Source organism: Micromesistius poutassou (assembly GCF_964030765.1).
Source record: "Micromesistius poutassou genome assembly, chromosome: 12".
Taxonomy (NCBI): domain Eukaryota; kingdom Metazoa; phylum Chordata; class Actinopteri; order Gadiformes; family Gadidae; genus Micromesistius; species Micromesistius poutassou.
Genome location: NC_140282.1, coordinates 979,595 through 998,190, shown reverse-complemented (window position 1 = coordinate 998,190; position 18,596 = coordinate 979,595). Strand labels below are relative to the sequence as shown.

The window sequence follows — 18,596 nt, the reverse complement described above, 5'->3', positions numbered from 1 at the left end:
ACCTGGTTTACAACAGATTGTGACCTCAGGAGAGAGGTTACAATCTATCAAAGTGAACAAGATCATTTATAAAACAACAATACATTTGGAGATTAGACACCATAGAATCCAGAAGATTAGATCCCTGTTGATGGAGTGTAGATACTGGTGGTGGCGGTGGCTATAGATGGAGCCCCTGTCCACTGAGGACACATCTCATTGCTTTAAAACAGAGACCATGAGAATGATTTATCCATGAGAAGTACAAAGGTACGTTTTACAGATTAAACTTTTGTTTATGCTACATACAAATAAAATCCCTAATCTTTACCTGTATTTTTGGTGCAATCGTATCTTACACGCACGCACACACACACACACACACATGCACGCACGCACGCACGCGCGCACGCACGCACACACGCACGCACGCACACACACACACACACACACACACACAGACACACACAAACACAACTTTTTGTAGATGGGTTCTCTCGCTGCCCAGCCATTGCATTGGCTGCTTATAAGGTTATTTAGTGATTGTTTTGGTCAGGGTATAACTATTAAAAGAAGAATCACAAACTGGTTATTGTTTTAAAAGAGCAGCAGTAAAATTCCAGTCATCAATGAAGCCAGACCAAAAATGCAGATTTAGGGAAGTATCCCTGCAAAGCAAGGTAAAAAGTATAGGTTGGCAGTATTCTATACTATAAGACCCATAGTCAATATACCATCAGGACTATAAACATAAGACCATAAGGACTAAGACCGGTTTGTTAAGTTAGGTCGTGAGCTTTTCCTTGTAGAGGTTTCCTTGTGAGGTCATGTGTGTGTTTAGTCATGTGTGTGTGTTGTGCGTTGGTGTGTGTATGTCTGTGTGTTGAAAGTGCTTTGCAAGTATTAGTTGTAGTGATGTGGGAGGGTCGGGGGGGGGGGGGGTTGTAATCTCTCCTATTGGCTAGAGACAGAGGCCTTAACCCCGCCCCCCGGGCTCTATATAAACATAGACAGCAGCTCCCCCTTGCTTTCTGTCTCAACAATGTTGCAGTGGTGAGAAACCAGCACTTCCCTCAGCACCACCTGGACTGACCGAGGAGCATGGAGGAGCATGGGCTGTCTCTGTGGATCTACGTAGGAGTGCTGACCGTGATGCTCGCGGGCGCGCTGCAGAGGCTGCTGCCCCTCCACAGCAGCAGCTGGCCGGCCCTGGCGGCGTGGCTCGGGGCCTCTGTGCTGATGGAGCGGCTGTGGGCCTTCTGGCCGGCCGCCCTGCTGATCCTCACTCTCACCCTGGGGCTCGCCTGGTGGCTCCGCTCAGCCCGGACCTCCCAGGACGCCCTGCTGGCCCCCGAGGGCCGGGCCGTCTGCATCACAGGTCAGTCCAACCCCAAACAATCACCCCTACCTCTAACCCTGACCCCTACCTCTAGTCTAGACCAACCCTGACCCCTACCTCTAACCCTGACCCCTACCTCTAGTCTAGACCAACCCTGACCCCTACCTCTAACCCTGACCCCTACCTCTAACCCTGACCCCTACCTCTAACCCTGACCCCTACCTCTAACCCTGACCCCTACCTCTAACCCTGACCCCTACCTCTAACCCTGACCCCTACCTCTAACCCTGACCCCTACCTCTAACCCTGACCCCTACCTCTAACCCTGACCCCTACCTCTAACCCTGACCCCTACCTCTAGTCTAGACCAACCCTGACCCCTACCTCTAACCCTGACCCCTACCTCTAGTCTAGACCAACCCTGACCCCTACCTCTAACCCTGACCCCTACCTCTAACCCTGACCCCTACCTCTAGTCTAGACCAACCCTGACCCCTACCTCTAACCCTGACCCCTACCTCTAGACCAACCTTGTGCGTGCGTGCGTGCGTGCGTGCGTGCGTGCGTGCGTGAGTGTGTGAGAATTTGTTAGAATCTTAGAATGCTTTGCACGAATGAGTTCAGTAATTGATATTGTGGTGGAATGTTAACGGTCCCAACTTCAGGGTCACTGAAAAGTCCATGACCCCTCACAAACATTCAACGTTAGGATACACAGACTGAGCCCAGGTCCAAAAAGGTTGTCATGCTTGCGTTCGACCTATGTATAGCATGTTCAAAGTTCAGTAATCTTGGCTTCCACCTTTGAGTGAAGAGGTTGGACTTGAAGAGGTTTGTATTGGTCCAGGTCTCTTCTGAGAACTCAGAGTCCAAAACGTCTCTATATATGGCCGCAATATATTCTGTGTATTAATAACTTTATATCTGGCTTCAATATGTTCTATGTTTGACTAACTTTATATCTGGCTTCAATATATTCTATGTATGCGTTTCTTTAATTCTTCATTATGTTTAATGTGAATATTATTATAATACACATTCTCCTTTGTTTTACATTTTACAAACAAATCGGATCTCTAATGATATTAATAATAATAACAACAATATTCATCTATGGTTATATTGGTGATAAGGTGATAAGTATCACATTATAAAACGGGTGGCTTAAATCAAGCGATCTGATTGGTTCCCAACACAGCTATGACGCCCGTTCAGTTCACAGAGTTCAGTATCACTCCGCGCCTAACTTGAACTGTTGTTTATTTATATATAAAAGCGATAGCATAGTTCACTGAAGATTAAAAACATGTTGATTGATGGATGGAGAGGGTGTAAATGTTGTAAAGCAATAGGCACACGGTGAGTGAACTCGATAGAAGGCTAAATTGCCGGCGAACCGAGCTACCGTCTCTAGCCTTCTCTCTGAAGGACGCTACAGTGTGTTGCATAGCAACCGCCGTACACTTTGCAGGCAGCCAGGAGGGACTACTTTTTTGTATTCGTTTAAAAAAATGCTTTTCCGACTTTCTCGCTTTTTCAAAATTGAGGGTGTCTATGACTTTCATTTCGCCATACTTACGTCACCGTTTTATAAAAGCAATAGATCACTTCAGTCTATCTATCTATCTAATCTATTGTGGCATAATGAGATCATACCACAGCCTATCGTGATCTATTGCTTAATTTTATGAAAGGACATAGAAGGATGTTCTGTTTCAGGGTCAGTGAGGGGGCAGTGTATGTTCTGAACAATACTCATAAATAAATATGTGAGAAAATGCATCTATAAGTGAAATATTACTATATGTATAATCATAATTATGAATAATAGTGTTATTAATATGCACAGCATAAATAATAATGATCATATTAATATGTTATCATAATTATCATAATAACACGTGGCTTTTATTATTATAATTATTCGTATAATTCATATCCTTATTATAAAAGCTTTGTCTGGGTGTTTGGGTTAGTGTTACTCAGTATGCATGGCAGGCGGTTAGGGTGAGGCCTAGGTGTGAGGGATAAAGGTGGTTCAATGGTTAGGGTGAGGCCTAGGTGTGGCCCAGGCTAAGGTTCAGGTTAAGGGTTGTAATCTAATGTGACCGTGGAGTCGACTATGCCCTGTAAATAACGAGTATAATTAGAATAAGCTGTTTACATGCGACCATGTGCAGGTCTACTATTCAAAAGATTACCTTGGCTTCTCCTTGTCCAATATGGCATTCTGAATAATGTGTTGATATCGCAATCTCTCTAAGACAAGTCTGCGGTGATCATACCCTTCTAAAGTCTGTTAGTACTGTGGTACTTTCTTCTAAAGTCTGTTAGTAACATGGTACTATGTTCTATAATCTGTTAGTAACATGGTCCTATGTTTTATAGTCTGTTAGTAACATGGTCCTATGTTCTATAGTCTGTTAGTACTCTGGTACTATGTTCTATAGTCCGTCAGTACTCTGGTACTATGTTCTATAGTCTGTCAGTACTCTGGTACTATGTTCTATAGTCTGTCAGTACTGTGGTACCGAGCATGTCAGTACTGCTCTTCTCTTAAGTGGTCCTGAACATAGCAGCTTGTTAGTACCTTGACAGTTTCCCTGGGCCCCCGCCCACTAACAGATGTGCTGAGCTGGGAACTCTCCATGCACTTATGACTGCAATCGGCCATGTTTGTTTTCTTGTTCAGAGGCCCCCTTTGGAGGGCTTCACTGTTGCATAAGACTTTTTTCCAGTCCAACCTCACTTGTCTCACAGTCTCACAGTCTCACAGAGCCAAGTCCATCTCTCCCCAATCCCCAGGGTTCACTATTTCCTGCTTCACTCTAGTGTACTCTTCAGAACTTCTGGGTAAACTGTCCTACTCCAGTACTTCTATTTATATTCTGCTAACGCAGTACTCCTAGATGTACTGTCCTCCCACAGTAGTACTCCTAGATAACCTATCCCCCTTTTCCTAGATATTCTGTCCTGCTACATAACTCGTAGATACACTGTCCTCCTACAATACCCCTAGATATAATGTCCTCCAACAGTACCCCTAGATCTGTCTTCCTACAGTGCTCAAAGACATACTTACCTTAGTTACTTAACAAGCCCTAATACTAACCTTTGCAGCGGTTTGTTCTTCTCACCATAACCGGGCTAACGAGGTTATCAATGAGTATCTGTGTGTCCTCTAGGCTGTGACAGCGGCTTTGGGAGGGCTGCAGCCCAGCGTCTGGATGCCCTGGGGTTCCAGGTGTTTGCTACGGTCATGGACCTGTCCGGGGAGGGCGCCGTGGAGCTGAGAGAGGTCTGCTCCTCCAGGCTGAGCCTGCTGCAGGTGGACATCACTCAGCCCCAGCAGGTCCAACAGATGCTGCTGACCATCAAGACAGAGCTGGGCCTGAAAGGTGAGGGGTTGAAGGGTTATGGTGACAGGGTTAGGGTCAGAGGGATAGAGGGTTAGGGTTAGTTGATAAGGGTTGGAGGGTTAGGGTCAGGGTTAGGGTCAGAGGGCTGGGGTGAAAGGGTTAGGGAGGGTTGATAAGGGTTAGAGGGTTAGGGTCAGGGTTAGGTTCAGAGGGCTGGGGTAACAGGGTTACAAGGTTGTTAGGGTTAGAGGTTAGAGGTCAAAGGGTTAGGGTTACAGTGTTAGTGTTAGAGGGTTGCTAGCCCATCAGCTGATGGTTGTCCCCAGAACCTTTTTCATACTCTGACTGAAATGCAACAGTTAGAAAATGGTAAAAAAAAAAATAATAATAATAATAATTGTATAATAATCCAGCACTCAAAGCATTTTGCTTATTTGTTGACTTCTATGTTCTAGCCCGATTCCTGCACATTTGGGGTTTGATCTTCATTGTTAAATGCACTTATTGGAAGTCTCTCTGAGCAATGCTTCAGCTAAATAAATACAGAGACTGCCCTCTGGTGGTCAGTGGAGGTGATGCAGCAGAACTGTTTCCGAACTGTAGTACCACCATAGTACCACAGTACCACCATAGTACCACAGTACTGACCGCCGTCATGTTGTGCTGTGTGTTTGTCTGTGTGTCTGCGTGTGTGCGCGTGTCTGTGTGTGTAGGTCTATGGGGGTTAGTGAACAATGCAGGAGTGTGTGTGAACTTTGGGGATGCAGAGCTCTCCCTGATGTCCACGTACCGCCGCTGCATGGAGGTCAACTTCTTCGGCAGCCTGAGTGTCACTAAGACCCTCCTCCCTCTCCTCCGACGGAGCAGGGGCCGCATCGTCACCGTGTCTAGCCCTGCAGGTACGGCACAGAGATCTGGACCAGGTCTTAGGCCCGAACGTGGATTTTTGGGGTGTAACTTATCTATGGGGTTTTGGGGTTTAACTAATGTGGGGTGTTGGGGAAGTAACTAATGTGGGGTTTTGGGGGGGTAAATAATGTGAGGTTTTGGGGTGTATTAACGAGGAGCTTTGGGGTGTAACTTACTTATTGGTTATAGGGTGCAAGTTATTGTGTTATGTGTTTTTTTCAAGTGTAACTAACTTGTGTGTTTTGTGGTTCAGGGGATCAGCCCTTCCCCTGTCTGGCAGCTTACGGTGCGTCTAAAGCAGCTCTCAACCTCCTGGTTAACACCCTCCGTCATGAGCTGGAGCCCTGGGGGGTCCACGTCTCCACCATACTGCCCTCCTCATACAGGACGGGTAAGACCCTCAGGAACCCACCGTCCACACTCACTAACCAACTACCACACTGACTAACTACCACACTGACTAACTACCTACCACACTAACTAACTACCACACTGACTAACTACCACACTGACTAACTAACTACCACACTGACTAACTACCACACTGACTGACCCAACTACCACACTCACTAACCAACTACCACACTGACTAACTACCACACTGACTAACCAACTACCACACTCACTAACTAACTACCACACTGACTAACTACCTACCACACTAACTAACTACCACACTGACTAACTACCACACTGACTAACTACCACACTGACTAACTACCACACTCACTGACCCAACTACCACACTCACTAACCAACTACCACACTGACTAACTACCACACTCACTGACCCAACTACCACACTGACTAACTACCACACTCACTAACCAACTACCACACTGACTAACTACCACACTCACTGACCCAACTACCACACTCACTAACCAACTACCACACTGACTAACTACCACACTGACTAACTACCACACTGACTGACCCAACTACCACACTCACTAACTAACTACCACACTGACTAACTACCACACTCACTGACCCAACTACCACACTCACTAACTAACTACCACACTGACTGACCCAACTACCACACTGACTAACTACCACACTGACTAACAACTACCACACTAACTAACTACCACACTGACTAACTACCACACTGACTGACCCAACTACCAAACTCACATATCCTACTAACACACAACGCTAACACGCAAAGTTGGCTAGCAGGCGAAAGTAAGTGATAGTATAGCTAGTGATAGTATAACTAGTAATCCTCTGATAGTGATATCTGGGGACAGTTAGTGATAGCTAGTGATAGTAATTGATAGCTACTTATTGTTAGTGAATAGTGATAGTTACTGATAGCTTTTGATAGTTAGTGAATAGTGATATTTACTGATAGCTTGTGATAGTAAGTGAGTAGTGATAGTAAGTGATAACTATTGGTGGTAAGCGATAGCGGGTTAGTCCAGAGGTAATTGCGGCTGTGTCCTGTAGGTCAGTCGAGTAACGAGGTCTACTGGAGCACGCAGCAGGACCACCTTCTCCTCAACCTCAGCCCGGCTCTGCTGGAGGAATACGGGGAGGACTACTTGGCCGAGACCAGAGAGCTGTTCCAGGACCACGCCCGGCAGGCTGCAGTGGACCTGAGCCCCGTGGTGAACACCATCGTCCAGGCTCTGCTCGCCCCTCAGCCCTGCGTCCGCTACTACGCCGGTCCCGGTGTGGGCGTCATGTACTTCCTCTGCAGCTACCTTCCATACAGCATCAGCGACACATTCCTCCAGAAACTGTTTGTTAAGAAGAAGCTCATGCCTCAGGCTCTTAGGAAGCAGTCGGGGCTCGGTCTACAAGCCGTTGTTAACAACAACAACAACAACAACAACAACAACAACAACAACGAGAAATCAGAGCAGTAGCCTGTTTGCCAGTTTGGCTTCATCCAGAAAGTGGAGGGAATTGATGGGTTGCTGAAAGCATCATGGAAATGTGTGTTTTGCTGCAGTGATTCTGTCCCAATTACAACCGTCTATCGGATCACTGGGACGAGTACAGACAGACTTCAAATAGGGTGAGCCCTAGCCCAACCAACATGACCACACTGACAATAGAGATATGTTGATGTGGTTATAATGTGCCTTGAACATAGATCGTATTCACATTTCCGCCCATTTATTTGATAACATAGATGATTTTCTTTTTTTTACTTATTCACACATTAAGCACTTTGTAGGCCTACACTATTATTATTATTATTATTATTACATGTATTATTGTTTTTTTTATTATTCTCCTTCATCATCGTATTATTATTATTTACAAGTGGTTTATGGCAACTGCAACTATCAAATCACAATATCTGAATTAGAACCCTGTTTTGTGACGATTGTATATACTTCTGTAGTCTGAGGGCTAATCAATCAAACTGGACTAGTTTAACCTCAGCTGTTGTAAAGCCGTGAGACTTATCCCTCACTTAAACTGTGAATTATTTTTAAATATGATTTGACAAAATGTGATGTTCCCAATGTTCCCTTGTTCATGTCCCTACATTCTTTGATTAAAGTGACTTTGTACCAGATTGGCGCTGTGTTTTATCTCAAAATAAGGTGCTCATTTAAATTATTTTAGGGTAAACTTAGACTTAGAAAATATGGAGGTAGATTTGTGTCTTTATTATGCAATCAAACAGAATAGGTTTGAGAGCAAAACTTTCCACACTGCAATCAAAAAATAGATTTGAGAGCAAAACTATCGACACTGCAATCAAAAAATGTTTTATTGCAAGTAAAATAAATGTGATAAAAAATTTATTAATGGGAATCCAAAAGTTTTGTTTGCGAATCCAAAAGTTTTGTTTGCGAATCCAAAAGTTTTGCTTGTGAATCCAAAAGTTTTGCTTGTAAATCCAAAAGTTTTGTGCGAATCCAAAAGTTTTGCTTGTGAATCCAAAAGTTTTGCTTGTGAATCCAAAAGTTTTGCTTGCGAATCCAAAAGTTTTGCTTGTGAATCCAAAAGTTTTGCTTGTAAATCCAAAAGTTTTGCTTGCTGTTGAGCTGAATCTCGTGGGCGGGACCTACGCTGAAAGATGTAAGACACGTCTCTATTGGCCAGTCTCGATCGGAGTGACAGCTTGGCAACATCCACAGTTAGTAACGAGAGAGGGAGTTTTGAAGTCCATGATGAGACCGAGCGGGACTCAGGAGCGGAGTTGCCAAGCTGTCACTCCGATCGAGACTGGCCAATAGAGACGTGTCTTACATCTTTCGGCGTAGGTCCCGCCCACGAGATTCAGCTCAACAGCAAGCAAAACTTTTGGATTCGCAAGCAAAACTTTTGGATTCACAAACAAAACTTTTGGATTTGCAAACAAAACTTTTAGATTCCCATTAATACATTTTTATACATTTTTTTAAACATTTATTTTACTTGCAATAAAACATTTTTTGATTGCAGTGTCGATAGTTTTGCTCTCAAATCTATTTTTTGATTGCAGTGTGGAAAGTTTTGCTCTCAAACCTATTCTGTTTGATTGCATAATAAAGACACAAATCTACCTCCATAAAAAACACTTAAAAACACTTCGAAACACTTAAGTATCAAAGCAAAAGCTACGCCTGACAACAGTGAATTATCATTGAACAGTCCAAACACAAACGCCTGAATTCAGCCATTTGTGTAGGCCTTCTCTTCAGTCACTTCTGTGTATCTTACCGCCAGTGGGATATGGATGTATCATGTATCATGTATCATGGCAACATATCGGTATATCAGATCTTCCTAGAAGATAAAAAATCATTGGAAGTTTCAAGTCGAACTCGGAGGTAGTTCCCTTAAATCCCATAGAACTTGAACGCACCATAAATCGGCTAACCAATCAGCAACCAGCCCTAGTCCGGTTCGTTGCCACGGAAACAGTACACAGACGCGAGAGACGCTAGCTAGCCCGTTAGCATTCTTGTTAGCGCTAGCTAACTAGTATCACCACAGAATAACCGCGCTAACCAACGCTAATAACCGAGGTTACTAGTTTAGCTAAATCCACACCTTCAAACTATGTAACTCACACGTATCGATTAGCGCGGGCTGATCAGAATAGCATCGATCAGAGGGACGTTCCGCTTCTTCCAGCTAGCGGCCACGGATCAGGTCTGAGATCTGAGTTCATCTATAACGCTTCCGATCATCAATACTAAATTATATCGATTACGTTCACCGAGAGTCGTTGTTATTACGGTGACGCTGCGGTCATGACGGCAGCGGGGATGCGGCTTCGCAATTTATAGATCTGAAGATATAGCCCTATACATATCGATATTGATATAGAGATATACAGATCCATAGAGATATATATACCTATATATATATATATATATTTATATATATATATACACCTATATATATATATAGGTATATTTATATACAGGCTGATGGATAGGGGTTAGATCTAAAGATATAGCCCTATACATATAGATATCGATATAGAGATACAGATCCATAGATAGATATATATACCATTATATATATAGGTGTATATATATATATATATACAGGCTGATGGATAGGGTATATATCTAAAGATATAGCCCTATATATATATATATATAGATATCGATATAGAGATATATACAGATCCATATATATATATATATATATATATATACCTATAAATATATAGGTATATATATATATATGCAGGCTGATGGATAGGGTATAGATCTTATAGGCTGGATACGATAGGGCGGTGACGAAGGGCGATGCGGTGGAGGGTGGAGGTCTTGGTTTGGCTGAAGCGATGGACGTGTGCAGTAGGAACCCCAACCGGACCTCCCCAGTAAGCGAGGCGGGCGGAGGAGACCAGGTGGCTCTCTGCTCCCGGACCAACGGGTGGAGCTGGCCGCCCCACCCTCTCCAGCTGCTGGCCTGGCTGCTCTACCTCTTCTTCGCCGTCACCAGCCTGGGGATCTTCATCCCCCTGCTGCCGCCACACTGGCTGCCGGCCGGCTACATCGTATCCTTCGAGGAGCTAGGAGCTAGGACACGTTGTATTATCTAGGGTTAGGAGCTAGGAGAGACATTGTATACTTTGAGGTAAGGCGCGAGGACCACGTTGTACCCCGAGACGGAGGGAGGTGATGAGGAGGGAGGAGATGGAGGGAGGTGATGAGGAGGGAGGAGATGGAGGGAGGTGATGAGGAGGGAGGAGATGGAGGGAGGTGATGAGGAGGGAGGAGATGGAGGGAGGTGATGAGGAGGGAGGAGATGGAGGGAGGTGATGAGGAGGGAGGAGATGGAGGGAGGTGATGAGGAGGGAGGAGACGGAGGGAGGTGATGAAGAGGGAGGAGATGAGGAGGGAGGAGATGGAGGGAGGTGATGAGGAGGGAGGAGATGGAGGGAGGTGATGAGGAGGTGATGGAGGTGACGGAGGGAGGAGACGGAGGGAGGTGATGAGGAGGGAGGGTGGAGAGATGAGGAGGGGGGGTAGGGTGGAAGGTCAACACCACCCTGAGCCGCCTTCTGGTGTACAGTAAGTGAAGGGGAGTGGAGGTAGGGCTGCGTTGGTTCTGTTCCGTCCTGAGCTGCCTTCCAGTGTACGGGCATCATGTTCGTCGGCCACCTGTGTGTCCATGTGATGGCCGTGTCGCTGGACCCCGCGGATCAGAACGTGAGGAGGAAGACCACCAGGGGTCCTGTGCCTGTCTTTGACCGGTCCAGACACGCCCATGTGATCGAGAACTGCCACTGCTACCTCTGTCAGGTCGATGTGTGAGTAGAGCCCTTGTGATGTACCCCTGCTGTGTAATGCAGAGGGTGACTCAACAATAAAGGTGTAGTGTGTAGAATTAAGTGGCAACTTAACAGACTTGGTAGTAAAGGAATCTAATATATAGATGTGTGTTTTTATTAGTGTATAATCACCTGCTCTCCTCTGACCCGATTTTGTAACGATTTTATGTTCCTGAAGTGTGAGCTTGTCATAAGAACTATAAATGTTCAATATGTGTAACACCCACATACTAAAGTATCTATCGTGATCTTAACTCAACTCTATCCTGGACGTACAGCCTTTGGCTCATCATAATAATGTAATCCTAAATACGGGTGTGATTCTTCTTGATGTGTTTCTGGTAATGCTCGTGGTTGTTCTGCTCCTACAGTGTCTCTGTTACGTGAACACAGCGGTTCTGTAGGCGTTATTTCTGATGTAGTAACCATAGTTCTGTGTTACAGCGGTCCGAAGTCCAAGCACTGCAGCTCGTGTAACAAATGTGTTGCAAGCTTCGACCATCACTGCAGGTGGCTCAACAACTGTGTGGGGAGAAGGAATTACAAGTGAGTAGCACACTACTGTAATAACTACAAACCACTGTAGTAAACACTGTTATAACTAACCAGGCTAACCAGAGCCTCTCTCTGTCCAGAGTCGAATTCTCCCTAACCAGGCTAACCAAAACCCCCTCGAGTGCATGTGACGTGCTGTCTAATCTCGTTTCTTAATCGTGTGTTCTGAAATGTGTTGGAATGTAAATGTAATGTTTTGTATCAATTGTATTTCTGACAATTTTTAAGCGTTGGAGAACGGAGCCCTTAACTGACTCTTTGTCCAGGCTGTTCCTGAACAGCGTGATCTCCGCCCTGCTGGGGATCTGTCTGGTGCTGGTCAGTGCCACCTATGTCTTCGTTCAGTTTTTCCTGGATCCATCCCAGCTGCGCACAGACACACACTTCCAAGGTGGGTCCAGGTTTTTGGCACGGACGCCATACATCAACAAAATAAATGCTTACCTATTTTCATTTGATTTTTAGATTTTCCATGTGTTCTTAAAACAATGAACAATAGCTGATAGCTTGGCTTCCAGCAGTACATGGAAACATAAACACAACAGAAGTGCCTGCTTTATAACATAAATATAATTAATTATTATACACAAATCATTAAGCACAACTTCAGCAAAGAATTCATATCTCAGCAACATATGGCAAAATAAATAATGAGTCGATCAACGTGAATTCAAAGCGTGACTGGGCCCATTGTTTTCCTATGCATAGTTTGTTGATTCGTCCGAGACCCGCCGAATTAACTGCATATCCAAATCGTGTTGCAAATTCAACAGTGAACCTTCTATTAACCGAGAGAACAAATGCAAAAGACACACGTAAATGAAACGGGCCGGCTATGTTTTGTCACAGGGTTATACGTTTTACACGTTTACGTAACAGATACAAAGTCAGGCCTATTGTCCTTTTTGTGGATTGCAGGCTATCGTCTTTGTTTTAAACTTGCCCTGAACCAGCCCTGACTTAACCTCAGACTCTGAGCGACACTGTGTGTGCACACCATGGATTAAATCATTTATTCAATTTTCTTCACTGTACAATAACTGAGTCATGTTCTGTTTCGGTGGGCCGTGCCCCTACGATATGGCTTATTACAAGTACACATACTATCTCAATGATGTTTATTTATAGTTACTAAATACATATATCATATTAATCATAGACACACAAATCATATATATATATATTGATATTTATATATACATATTTCCATATGTATGTGTTTCCTCTCTCTCTCTCTATCTCTCTCTCTCTCGCTCTCTCTCTCTCTCTCTCTCTCTCTCTCTAGTGACCAACGACACGGGGCTGTGGTTCGTCTTCCTGCCCCTGACGCCCGTGGACTCTGCGGGCCCGGTGGTCCCCAGCCTGGCCGCTCTCACCATCGGCCTGGGGCTGCTGTCCTGCACCCTGCTGGGCCACCTGCTGGGCTTCCACATGTACCTCAGTGAGGACCATACGGCTGTCTGTCTGACCATCTGTCTGTCTGATAGCGTGTGTGTGTGTCTGTGTGTGTGTGTGTGTGTGTGTGTGTGTCTGTCTGTCTGTCTGTCTGTCTGTCTGTCTGTCTGTCTGTCTGTCTGTCTGTCTGTCTGTCTGTCTGTCTGTCTGTCTGTCTGTCTGTCTGTGTGCGTGCGTGCGTGCGTGCGTGCGTGCGTGCGTGCGTGCGTGCGTGCGTGCGTGTGTGTGTGTCTGTGTGTGTGTGTGCGTGCGCGTGTGTGCGTGTGTAGAATTGAGTAGCATCTAGCAGTGAGGCTGCAGATTGCAACCATTTGACCAACACTACAGTGGGCTGTGCTGGCCTGTATTGTGTACTGTGCCCACTGTACACAGAGGCAATTTACATTATTATTATAGATTTATTTTTTGTACTCAATGAATAAGGTGTGTGTGTGTGTGTGTGTGTGTGTGTGTGTGTGTTTGTGTGGAAACAGGCTAAGCACTTAGCCTGTTTCCACTCGAGTATAATGTGTAATTTGTTAATTTGTGTGTGTGTGTGTGTGTGTGTGTGTGTGTGTGTGTGTGTGTAGTGTGGAACAGGTTAAGTACTTATGAGTACATCGTGAAACAGCGCCACCGCCAGGGAACCAGAGCAGGCAGCGCTAAGACGCCAACGAGAACGCCTTCAGTCAACATCATACAGGTACTAGTACTACCTCGTACTACCTCGTACTACCTAGTACTACCTCGTACTACCTAGTTCTACCTCATACAGGCACTGAAACGCCAAAGCCACAACACAACTGAACACTCCACGACACAAATGTGAAAAGAACACAACGGATGTTGACAAGAAATGTTGACTGTTGTCGTCCATGTTGTCATTGTATAGTCCTACAGAGTAGAATGTGGATAGCCTGGAGCTCATTCCAAAATACATAATCTCTTAAAACTTTACCTTCCTTTGTGCCAGGCTTCTTGGCGTCATTTCATGTTATTGCCACACAAACTGCAGAATGCCGTTTCAGAATGCGGGAATAATCCTTGAAACGGCAATAGGCCTATATCGTAATCTGTTATGAAATCTCACAGGCTAGAACTTTCCACTTAGAAATGTTTAGGCAAAGCTAGGCTATGCACATTACTACTATGCTCAATGAATATATAATAATAGTCTGCCGGCAATAGCCAGTTTTCCCATTTTGTTCCCAACATTCATTGATGCTCACTTCTGCTGTGAGCTGGCTTATGCAGTTGTGTTGTGGATTATGCAGTTGTGTTGTGGATTATGCAGTTGTGTTGTGGCTTATGCAGTTGTGTTATGGTGTATGCAGTTGTGTTGTGGCGTCTGCAGTTGTGTTGTGGATTATGCAGTTGTGTTGTGGTGTATGCAGTTGTGTTGTGGCTTTGGCACTAGCACTACCTCATACAGACACTAGTACTCCCTCATTCCACCGTACCTAGTACTACCAGCCCACCCAGTAGCCCTGCGTCCTCATGGGGTTGAACGTGTGTTTCAGGAGCTGAGCTACTCTGGGACGCTGGGCTACACCAACCCCGAGGTGGACCAGCCCCGGACCCTGGCCCCGCCCGACAGTTTACAGTAAGACTCGCCTCACCGCGTGCTGCTGGTACATCGCCGTGATTGGTCGAGGCCCTGTCGTGTATATCGTGCCGATGTCCACAATATACCAACGGGTATTTCACATGTGAAAGTTTCACTCTAAAGTGTCACTCTAAAGTATCACTCTAAAGTATCACTCTAAAGTGAAACTTTCACATGTGAAAGTTTCACTCTAAAGTATCACTCCAACGTATCACTCTAAAGTTTCACTCTAAAGTGTCACTCTAAAGTGTCACTCTAAAGTATCACTCCAAAGTATCACTGTAAAGTGTCACTCTAAAGTGTCACTCTAAAGTATCACTCTAAAGTATCACTCTAAAGTTTCACTCTAAAGTGTCACTCTAAAGTATCACTCCAAAGTATCACTGTAAAGTGTCACTCTAAAGTGTCACTCTAAAGTATCACTCTAAAGTGTCACTCTAAAGCATCGCTGTTTCAGGACCAAAATGAAGACCATCGATTTGACCGTTGCGTTGCGGGTTGCTTATTTAAAGAATCGCTTGGCCAGTACATTTTTCCACTCTCTCCAGTAAATGTAGATACAAACATGTCTAGATACAACCCCTATTCTCAATAATAATGACACTCGATTTGTACGGCCCCCGTCCCAGTAACCATTTAAAAGACATCAGAAAATCAGTAAATTGCAGTTTATGTAAAGATTGGCGGAGTATGACCTCATATAGTGTTCTAAAGTGTGTGTGTGTGTGTGGGTATCAGGTTCCATATGAATGGTGAGATGAAACGAATATCCAGTGGAGGTGAAGAAGAGAAAACCACTTCACACACACAGGTGATTATCTCTCTCTCTCTCTCTCTCTCTCTCTCGCATCAATTATTCTAACTGGTTGAAGACAGGTTTATTCTAACTGGTTGAAGACAGGTTTATCCTAACTGGTTGAAGACAGGTTTATTCCAACTGGTTGAAGACAGCGTAGCAGCTAACAGAAGGGTATGTTGATACGTGTATTCCTACATTGTTCAGTCTACATGGTGTTTGTGGGGCTCCCCTCTGGGAAATGTTGACGCGCTGACTGAGTTGGCGTTTGCGTTGAGACAGTAATCCCTGCCGTTGATCGCTGCCTCCAGCAGCAGGATTTTGTCAAAGCAAACACGGAGAGAGGACGATAAAGCCGGTTCAGATCTGTGCTGCTCTGCTGTCAGACTTTAGATTGTTAATCTAAAGTCAGATTTGTGAGACTACTGTTAATGAATAAAGCTTTGGGGGTTATGGTTAGGGTTAAGGGCTTAATGAAGAAAAAGCTGTAGTTGTTAGGGCTAAAGGTAAGGGTTAAAGGTGAGGATTAAGCTCGAGGGTTAAGGGCTGAGTTAATGAAGCTGTGATGGTTTGTGCCTCGACAGAGAAAGAAGAAAAAGAAGAGGAAGGTTCACCGAGCGCCAGAGACACACACACCACCTGGTAGTAACACACACACACACACACACACACACACACACACACACACACACACACACACACACACACACACACACACCACCTGGTAGTAACACACACACACACACACACACACACACACACACACACACACACACACCACCTGGTAGTAACACACACACACACACACACACACACACACACACACACCACCTGGTAGTAACACACACACACACACACACACACACACACACACACCACCTGGTAGTAACACACACGCACACACACACACATATTCTAATATTAATGTATAATAATGTTTTTAATGTGGATTTATAATCAAATAAAATCATATAAAAATAATGTTTATGCATAATACTATACCCCAATGTTCTTGATTATATTGTGAGTATATAATATGAATATAATAATGTTAATATCTAAAAACAATGTTAAACAATGTTAATGTATAATATGTAGTGCTAATATATAATAATAAAAGTAATATATAATATTGCATAATAATAATATCCAATAATGTAATACAGTATACGTCCATGTATAATAATTATAATCTAATCTATAATAATGTAATGTCCATGTATACTAATTATAATCTAATATATAATAATGTGTGTCCATGTATACTAATTATAATCTAATATATAATAATGTGTGTCCATGTATACTAATTATAATCTAATATATAATAATGTGTGTCCATGTATACTAATTATAATCTAATATATAATAATGTGTGTCCATGTATACTAATTATAATCTAATATATAATAATGTAATGTCCATGTATACTAATTATAATCTAATATATAATAATGTGTGTCCATGTATACTAATTATAATCTAATATATAATAATGTAATGTCCATGTATACTAATTATAATCTAATATATAATAATGTGTGTCCATGTATATTAATTATAATCTAATATATAATAATGTAATGTCCATGTATACTAATTCTAATCTAATATAATGTAATGTATGTATATTAATTATAATCTAATCTAATGTAATGTCTGTATACTAATTATAATCTAATGTAATGTAATGTCTGTATATTAATTATAATCTAATGTAATGTCTGTATATTAATTATAATGTAATATAATGTGTGTATACTAATTATAATATACTGTACTGTGTGTATACTAATCTAATTATAATAATGTACTGTGTGTATACTGTGTATACTGAGGTTCCTGATGTGTCCCCAGCGGAGCTCAGCGGGGGGGCCGAGCCGCCCCTCCCAGCCTTCCCTCTGAAGGCCGCTCCGGCCCCGCGGGCCCCCCCCAGCGGCCCGGGGCCCCCGGGGGCCCGGGCCGCGCTGCAGGCCGCGGGGCCCCCCGCCGAGTACCACTCTGACTCGGCGGAGTCCCTGGAGGAGATCCCGGTGGCGCTGGCCCGCCTGGGCTCCTGCTCCTCCTCCGGGGCCCGGGCCCTCCCGGCGTGCGCCGCCTACGGGCCCCCGCTGCCCCGCTTCACCAAGAGGAAGAGGAGGAGCCGCGAGGCGCGGCGCGAGGCCTTCCCCGCGGAGCCCCCCGCCGTGTTCGTGAGCCAGGCCAGCGGGGAGCCCGGGGAGCCCGCAGGCTGGCGCGTCCAGAGCTCTGGACGGAGCTCTCTGGCGTAGCCCCCGGGCCCTGACCCCATGACCTTTACCCCCCTAACCCTGACCTCTGACCTCTGACCTTCACCCTGAGCCTAACCCTCACCCTGACCCTAACCCCATGACCTTTACCCCCTAACCCTGACCTCTGACCTTCACCCTGACCCTCACCCTGACCCTAATCCTGACCCTAACCCCATGACCTTTACCCCCTAACCCTGACCTCTAACCTCTGACCTTCACCCTAACCCTGACCTTTACCCTGACCCTGACCTTCACCCTAACCATGACCTTTACCCTGACCCTAACCCTGACCTTCACCCTAACCATGACCTTTACCCCCACCCTGACCTCTGACCTTCACCCTAACCCTGACCTTTACCCCCACCCTGACCCTGACCTTCACCCTAACCATGACCTTTACCCCCACCCTGACCCTGACCTTCACCCTAACCATGACCTTTACCCCCACCCTGACCCTGACCTTCACCCTAACCCTGACCTTTACCCCCACCCTGACCCTGACCTTCACCCTAACCATGACCTTTACCCCCACCCTGACCCCTGCCCTTCAGCGTAACCCTGATATTCACCCTTACCCTAAACCTGACCCCTGGCCTGCATCCT

The 18,596-nt window shown here is 44.8% G+C and overlaps 2 protein-coding genes across 2 annotated transcripts; both read left to right on the top strand.

The window, feature by feature from the left end:
• Positions 1-1,035: 1,035 nt before the first annotated feature.
• On the top strand, positions 1,036-8,125 carry hsd11b2 (hydroxysteroid (11-beta) dehydrogenase 2). Its single transcript, XM_084476027.1, has 5 exons — positions 1,036-1,357; positions 4,504-4,716; positions 5,391-5,576; positions 5,840-5,977; positions 7,042-8,125. The coding sequence occupies exons 1-5, from the start codon at positions 1,081-1,083 to the stop codon at positions 7,461-7,463; spliced, it is 1,236 nt and encodes a 411-aa protein (XP_084332153.1). The 5' UTR covers positions 1,036-1,080; the 3' UTR covers positions 7,464-8,125.
• Positions 8,126-10,339: 2,214 nt separating this feature from the next.
• zdhhc1 (zDHHC palmitoyltransferase 1) lies at positions 10,340-17,993 on the top strand (the record flags this gene model as incomplete). Its single annotated transcript, XM_084475859.1, has 9 exons — positions 10,340-10,555; positions 11,136-11,311; positions 11,777-11,878; positions 12,154-12,278; positions 13,173-13,328; positions 13,912-14,024; positions 14,842-14,924; positions 15,666-15,706; positions 17,581-17,993. 9 exons carry the CDS (start codon positions 10,340-10,342, stop codon positions 17,991-17,993), a joined length of 1,425 nt encoding a protein of 474 aa, XP_084331985.1.
• Between the last annotated feature and the right edge of the window lie 603 nt (positions 17,994-18,596).